The sequence below is a fragment of the Theobroma cacao genome, chromosome 3 (genome assembly GCF_000208745.1).
Source record: "Theobroma cacao cultivar B97-61/B2 chromosome 3, Criollo_cocoa_genome_V2, whole genome shotgun sequence".
NCBI classification, from domain to species: Eukaryota; Viridiplantae; Streptophyta; class Magnoliopsida; order Malvales; family Malvaceae; genus Theobroma; species Theobroma cacao.
Genome location: NC_030852.1, coordinates 5891132 through 5899511, shown reverse-complemented (window position 1 = coordinate 5899511; position 8380 = coordinate 5891132). Strand labels below are relative to the sequence as shown.

At 33.6% G+C, this 8380-nt stretch overlaps 1 protein-coding gene across 1 annotated transcript; it reads left to right on the top strand.

Moving 5' to 3' along the window:
• LOC18604356 lies at positions 979 to 6425 on the top strand. Its single transcript, XM_018116808.1, has 7 exons — positions 979 to 1540; positions 1773 to 1858; positions 2074 to 2136; positions 2254 to 2355; positions 2577 to 2642; positions 5331 to 5409; positions 5731 to 6425. The coding sequence occupies exons 1-7, from the start codon at positions 1066 to 1068 to the stop codon at positions 6234 to 6236; spliced, it is 1377 nt and encodes a 458-aa protein (XP_017972297.1). The 5' UTR covers positions 979 to 1065; the 3' UTR covers positions 6237 to 6425.

Below are 8380 nucleotides of genomic sequence, written 5' to 3'. Positions count from 1 at the left end.
ATACTTAAAATGATTTTGAGGAGAGGATAGGTAATTTAAAGTTGTTGTGTTTGGGATTTTTGAAAATGATTATAGCGTGACAGCAAGAAAATAGAAAATTTTTTAGAGAAAGAAGTTGGCAATCAAAGATTTGCAAGATATGAAAAGCAAAGAGAATATTAATTATGATTATCTATTTCAGGTGTGAAACCTGTGCCTTCCAACTCTTGTAAGTACTTCTTGTCAAAATTGTTTCTAGATATTTTTGGATTTCTCTACACCAACTTTTAGTAGAACAACAATGGTTTCAATCGAATTGAAAAAGTTGGATTAGGGTTTTTATTTTTTGTTAGGAAGGATGGTTTTAATTAATAAGATGGCATTCAATTAAGAAACAATGGTAAGTTTGAAGCAATTAGGTTTTTATTTTTATTTTTTTTTGTTTCAAACCCCTAATCAATAATTTTTAGATATTTGGATGAGTTAAAAAAAAAAAAAACCCAATTCTTAGTCAATAATTTTTTTATATCACATCATTTGCCATATAGTATTAATGTCATTAAGATGATACGTCAATATGTAACGTGGTAAATGACATGATATCAAAAATTACTGACTGTATAGTTGACTAACAAAAGGATGTGGTTAGTGAACTATAAGAAAGATGGGTTTATTTGACCGCAAATAAGAGTTAAGGGGTTTATTTGAATACAATAAAAATATATGGATTAAATTAATTTTTTTAATATAATTCAGAGGCTTATTTTGATATTTAGTTAAAAAAAAATCTCTCCAATTAGAACAAAATGAAGTCAATAATGGTAAATCATATTTTTTGCTTTGTCAAAAAAATGATAAAGTAGCATTACAGTAATGTTTAATGATAATATGATTTCTTCTATCAATTATTATGTAATTACAATATATTTTTATATTATATTGATTTTTAATTTTATCAAACACGGCAAAGTAATTTTACCACTCATTATGCAGGAAATTTGAGCAACTTTCCTCGTATCAAACGCGGACCACGAGATAGTATTAGGCTTAAATGATTTTGGTTAACAAACAAATGATCAAATAAAAATGTGTGAATATATAATTGAGCATTACAAACGGGCTATACGATGTTGTAAAATAAATCAGTGTCCATTTATTTCGAAAATGCCCCCCAAAACTCCATTTCCCGCGTTTCAAAAGACAACAATGGAACCAGACCCCTGGGAAGCTCTTGACCTCGACGCCTCTGACCTCCCTTCCCTCCTCCGCCCTTGCAAACGCAAACCCCGATACTCTCCCCCTACATCTCCTATAAAGAATCTTCAACCCACCCCAAACTCTCCACCGCCCTCTTCTCCGTGCCTCATCCCTGGCCCTGCCGGAGCCGTTCAAGCCGCAATGCTTCGAAAAATTCAGAACAAAAGCAATCCCGTCGGCATTGGCGAAGAGCCCCTTCCAACCCAGGAGTATATTAGGAGGGCCGTAGAAGATCCTGGCGCCGACGATGACGACTTCTCGCGTGCTCCCTGGCTTTTTGCCCTCGAATTTATTCGCCGCGAAGGTTCTTGTTTCTTTCCTTTTTTAGTCTCTTATTTGTTTTTAGACTTCGTTTATGTTAAATTTAGGGATGCAATTTTGTGGTTTGTTCATTTACTGTCAAATTGTGATTATGCCTTATAGCAATTTTTGAGAAAGTAAAAAGCTAGTATCAAAAGTAATAAGCAAAGCGGTTTAGATCTCTGGGTTTCTTGGTGTTTAGACTTTAGAGATTGTTTGGTTGTTTTTGACGAAAGGTTTGGCTGATGATGGCGGGACAATTGGTACTCCTTTGAGCTGGATCAAGACTGAACCTAAAATGGGCAATAGAAAAGTAGCTCAGGTATGGCTTTTTCAATAATTGACAGCGTGGGGACTCTGGAGTTTGCCATGTACATTGCTTTTTATGTTTTTCAATAACTCAAAAAGCTTTTCATATAATCAGTAGTCCAACTAATGGAAATATAAGCTTCCAAGGCTAAATAAACTTATCTATTTCATACAAGAGTGCAATTGATATTTAGTTTTTTCTCAATTTCTAATTTTATATTCAATTAGATTGTTGCCGTTATCAAATCTTGTACCCCAAATGGTCTTGGTGATCTTATGGTGACTCTCAAGGTAAAAATAACTAGAGGATTTTGCTTGTAATGCATTCTTAATTTTCTTTTTTCCTTCTTTTGGTTCAATGCTCTCTATATATTAAGAACATTTGATGAGCCTATGATTTGATTTCAGGATCCTACAGGTACAATTGATGCTAGTATTCATCGCAAAGTCCTAGTTGAGGGAGGGTTTGGAAAAGACATATCTGTTGGCACAGTTTTGATATTGCAGAAGGTTTTTCTATTGTTTTTGGGCAATTATTAAAATAATTTAAGTCATGAATGGTAAATGTGTACAGAGTGTGGTGTTATACTTTACATCTTAGAACTAGTGTGATATTCTCATTCATATGGCTCCTAGTAGGGGAATTTTGTCTGTGGAACTTCCTGTGTCAAATTATAGTTTTCAATGTTGTCACTTGTGTCAAGAGTTTGATTGAAGCATTGTCTTTTCAGGTTTCAATTTTCTCACCTTCGCGCTCTGCACATTATCTCAATATAACACTCAGCAATGTTGTCAAGGTACATGTTTAAAATTAGCGAACTTCCTAGTGAATCTTTACACTTAATACTCCTGTTAGAGCACTTGCTTTTGTTCTAGTCACATCTCTGTTTCCCATATTATCAAGCTCGTTTGGCCTAACTGGAACCATATTTCCAGCTACCAATGCAAAATATAAAAATATATTTAACTTTGAACAACAACTTCTTGATGATTAAACTTTGTTAAGAAGTGGTTGTTTCTAGAAATAGTCATGGCAGATGGTTTCAATTCTCTACCCGTTATTGCCAATCCTAAAAAATCATGGACAGTATACAATCAGAGAAATTATGTTTGATATGTTGCTTTCTGGAGTCCATTTATGGCGTAAAATTCAGGCTGGTGATTTCTTAACCGAGCTTAGATTGCATTGAAGACAGCATTTAGTGAAAATCAGAATTAGACCTTATTCCCTATTGTGCTAGTCCCAGTCCTAAATAGCTGTTTTCTATTTGATTTATACAGCTTGAAATGATTGTGATAATTTCAATTGGACTCATATTTTCTTTGTCTATGCTTTGCCATGCATACTACTTTGTTGTCTTGCTGGTCATAGACATAGTTGGTTTTCCAACCAATGCTCAAAATGTCTTGCACATGTCTCTTAACTGCTATGAGAAATTTTCTTTTTTCTTTTTGTTATTGCACTTATAATCCTCTTCTATTACCTCTTTGTGCTTGGAGGACTTTCAATATCATTTGAAGTTTACTCTTATCAGTTCATTGCCAACACACTACAGTAATGATCCATTATTTCAAAGTAAAGCATGTTAACTCTACCTCATAGTTCTCATCAACACTTTACCATCTCAAATTCTAAATTTTCTGTTTTGGTCCTGCTTTTTATGATATACCAATTCCTAAAAACAGTCATTCTTATGGAGGATGTTTCTTTTCTTCACAAAATTGCTACAATCGAACTTAGTGACTCGAGTACCACTTAAATGTCTTTGATTTCCTTAATACAGGTCAGTCAAATGTCTGAGCACTTTTTAACTTGTCCTTTGCAAAATGGTACATGCCCAAAATGTTGCTAAATTCTTCTTAGCTTATAAGTAATCCAACCAAAAGCTTTTAGTCATCAAATTATAACTACTTGCTTTCCCACATATATGGCATCATAGTTGACATGATGTCATAAGATCAGAGTATGCGTTGAGCATTAAAACCAGCTAGTATAGATACAGATATGAAAGATCATCAGCATGCTATTTGACAAGGACAACCTAAAGTACCTATTTTCAAAACTTGTTAAGCACCTTGAATTCTTATTGGTTCTATTTTCAGATCCTTGAAATTAATGAAAAAATTTGAAACACAATATACCTACATTGTATAATGCCTGTGTGCGACATTTAGTCTTGATTCCTCATAAAATAGATTAAATGTTTAATTTTGGGGTCAAAACTTTTGGATTTTTATCAATTTAGGGTCAAACGTTTCAATTGTAACAATTAAGGGCCAAAGGTTTTTGGTTCTTTGAAATTAAGGGCCAAGGTGAGATGTGTTTGGCGCATGTAGGACATGCGCATGATGTGGATGCTGACTTGGAAGGGTAAGATATGGAAGAATAATTTTGTCAAAAAGCCTTTTTTGTCAAGTCAAAATGATTCAAATTATGGCATGGCGTGTAACAATTAAATTTTTAACATGGCGTGTAACAACTAAATCTTCAACATAGCGTGTAACAATTACATTTTTCAACATGACGTGCAACAACTAAATTTTTAACATGACGTGTAACAATTATTTTTTTAATATCGTGTGTAACAACTAAATTTTTAATATGACATATAATAACTACATTTTCAATGCGACTTTTTGTCACGTGTGATACATGCTCTATCCACTTGTCAATGTAACGCTTAATTGTAAGAAATCGAAAACATTTGGTCCTTGATTGTTACAATTAAAACGTTTGGCATTTAATTGAAAAAGTATCCAAATGTTTAACCCTAATTTGAGCATTTAGACCATAAAATATACTTAGATTTTTGTTGTTGCATCTATTTTTTCTGACTAGAATTTATAGTCTCAAAATTGTACAGAGCATGGTTAGGGCATCTGAAATTTTAACTAGTTTATATGTTCAATTGATGCAAAGCATTTTTTTTCAACTTGAACAATCACAATATCAGATACATCTAATTCGCTAGATTCTTGAAGTATGCCCTTTTCAAACTTCATGCACTGCCATGAATGTAACTTGTGCAAGTCAGCTGTTCAAAGGACCTGTGTGCTTGAATTTCCGGCCAGTTACCCTTGGCACATTTGTTTCAAGTCATCATGTTGTTATACTTTAGTGATTACTAATTAAACAATCATGTTCCTGGTAGCTGTTAAATATGTTGGCCACAGCCATGTTGATAACTGCTTATGATATGATGTCTGGTGTTATATGCATGAGTGGAAGTTTTTCCCATTACCACTGTTACATGTTGATTGTTTCCTAAGGCATGGCTTTCACACAAATCTTTAAGTTTAGAAATTTACTTGCTACTTAAAACTTTAACTGTGAAAATCAAATGCATATGAATGTTTAGATCTTTAATAAATAAAGATCTCAAACATCTAAAATCTGAGGAAAAGCCTTTCTAAATCTACTTTTCACATTAAAAGAAACCCTAGATACTTACACTACTTGCCGATGTTATTTACAAATTTTGCAGGCAATCTCAAAGGATAGTGGGCCTCCATCACAACAGAATTATCCTGCATCAACAGTCATTCCAACCGATCATGGTGTTGGTAGGTTACAGATTTCTTTGATGAATGGCTTCTCTTTGTTATCTAACCAGGAAAAGTTTTGGTTTTGTTCTACTTGCAGTACAATTGATAATTTTTTTTGGTTTCTTTCCCTATTCAACGGGTAGGTTACACAATGCAAAATTACCCCCCTCCATCTTCTATTGCTTAGATTTGGAACCTAACACATGATATAAGCCACTCCCAATACCATTTATCCTGGGATGAACCCCAAGGCCACTGGTTTTATCATCACTGTGTCAGATCATTTTAATAGTAATGCTGAATGTTATTCTCACTGTTTATCTCCTTTTATTCCTGCAGAAAACAGTAAACAGCCATATATCCAACAGAAAGTGTCCACTCTGTCACAAGAGAGAACTGAAGGAATTATGAACAGCCTCAGACAGACTGGTTACATGAGAGGGAGAGTGCATAATGATAAAGGAATTGAAGGCAATGAAGCACTGGGAAGCAGCTGCTGTATTAATGAGAGAAATAGAAATCAAAATGCCTTCATAGGGAAGGGTCATTCAGTGAGGCAGGATATTCTTAGTGGATTGAAAAAAGCTGCAGTACTAGCTGGCACCAATGAGTATGAGGAAAATGTTGTGCTGGAGAAGCAGTCCAGCCCACGGAATCTGGCAGCAAGTGGCAATCACCTGGAAAGCAACCAAAGCAGCGGTGGTGCAAACTTGGTTGGCGTTGCTAGCAACCAGAAGACTGTGACTGACAATGGAGACAAGAAACAACGACGGCTACCAATATCAAGTGGCTCACTTCCACAATGGACTGATGAGCAGTTAGATGAGTTGTTTGCATTTGACTGAGATGGCATATTTGCATTTATATAGTCACACCCATTTTAAAGAATGGGTCGTATTAATTTTGCAGTGTATAGATGGCATGGTTCAGCCATTTTGCATTCTATTCTCGTCAATGCAAGTGAGTGTTTTTCTCCCATTGGCACTATAGTTACATCTCCATCGTGCTTCCCTATTTATTTATTTATTTTAACAGGACAGTGTGCCTTTTAAAAGTTTTAACCTTGCAGAATTCTGATAAGAAAGAACTTCTAGAGTAGCATCCAGGTTCTCTGTTTTAGTTATTGCTGGAACCTATTTTTAAGTTAATATCTGAAGCCTGCAATGTGTCATGTTATGGATCTTACATCAGAGGTCGAATGAATTTTGGATTTAAAAAGAGTTTTTTTTTTTACCATGTTTTTTAAGTTGAAATGTGGACTTGTGATAAATAATATCAAAACTTATCTAAATTTTCACTGAAGTAGATCTCTTATGAAAGATGTTAGAGTCGAAGTTCGGATTATGGTGAATCCCTCTTCTCTATGGATTGCATAATTGAATGAAAATTTGATAAGATAAAATGTTATAAATCACTTGTTAACAAGAGATGGGATGAATCTTAACCGTAAATGTAATCTCATTAAAAAATGACTAAGGGGTTTCCCAACAATTAAACAAATTAAAGAAATCCAAAATTTTATAAATTTAAATGTTCAATCTAGCATTATTGGAGAAGACTAGAGAAGATTGGAATCTAGCCAGTTAAGTTTCCAATGCAAAAAATTATTTTTTGGGCAAAATACACTAATACCTTTAAGTTTTACCTATAATTCTACATGAGTCCATTAGTTTTCGAAATATACAATTGTTGTCGGATTTACCATGCGAGTGCATGTATTGTTAACGAGTAATATAATAGAAAAGAAAGTTCATTCTCACGGAGAATTGCCCAAATGCTTTTAAGTACTAAAATTAACTCAACTTAATCCTACCCAAACAACTGAAGTTAGAGTAATGAAAATTAAAAAAACTAAAACTAAAATTGAAAGCAAAAGTAACAATTTAACTAGAATTAATCAATTAAAAGTCTAAAACTACAACATCCCTTCAATGTTTCATCTGAATCTTTTCTATTCTCTTTTTACTTACTAGATAAGTTCAAGTTGTTAACCTATAGTTCTAATATATTTATAAGTCTCTTCCGATGTTTTTATAAAAATATCTTCCTTAACTAACTTACTATATTCCTATTCAAATTGAAATTAAGAAAAACTCATTAAGCTTAGACTCTAATTATGGCTACATATGACATGTAAGTGTATTCCTACCCTACACGTGAATCAAATCAATTATCTCATGTAATTGATATTGAAGATATGCTATTTCATCCACAGCTTACCCTAAACTCCCTCTTCAATTTTCGTTTAGGTTTCCAAATCAATTGAATTGGTGACCACGCAATCAGACGCATTAAGAATAGGATTGAAATAGACAACTCCAACATTATTAATTATAAGCAAGAAAGAATATTCAAAATTCAAAATTTAGTTCCATATAACTACTTAAAGCATCATCCAAAAAAAAAAAAATAACCATCAAGCTAAGTGGCCACAACGCCAAGTCCTCTGATTTGATGAAGCATCTTTGCCTTGTCAGGGTGCCATGGCACTCCTTTCTTCCATGGGCACAGCCCTTTATGCTCTAACTTGAAGTTCTAGCTTCTACTGCACTTCTTTGACTTGTGACACGATTTTCTCCTTCTTCAAAGATGAACTGGGCAAAGTGGTAAACTTGAAAGTAATAAATCTACTTCTTAGCTTTCCAATGGTTCAAGAATCACATCAGTTGGACTTTTGTAGTGAAAGATATGCTCAAAATATCAGAACATGAGCAGTGAAAGTCTGCACCTTGAATGCATTCTTCTTCACATAATATCACCCTTTTCATAACACACTTACAAAAGCAACAAACTAACTTAAAGCAAACTATCCTAAAATAACTTAAAGCAATTGAACATAATATAATTAACTTAAATAAAATAAATGACTAAAATAACTAGTACTTAAATTAAATCTCAAGAACTTTAGACTAAATTCACCCAAAATTGTGACCAAATAACTTTATAACATAGAATTATCAATAGTCTGTCCCAAAAGAATATCTTTCGC

What these genes read in the sequence shown, in the direction of transcription:
- LOC18604356 (XM_018116808.1), top strand. Translation starts at nt 1,066, where the DNA reads ATGTGTGAATATATAATTGAGCATTACAAACGGGCTATACGATGTTGT. An exon ending in GCAATAGAAAAGTAGCTCAG is followed by an intron (nt 1,859 to 2,073) that starts GTATGGCTTTTT and finishes ATATTCAATTAG; the next exon opens with ATTGTTGCCGTTATCAAATC. An exon ending in ATCTTATGGTGACTCTCAAG is followed by an intron (nt 2,137 to 2,253) that starts GTAAAAATAACT and finishes ATTTGATTTCAG; the next exon opens with GATCCTACAGGTACAATTGA.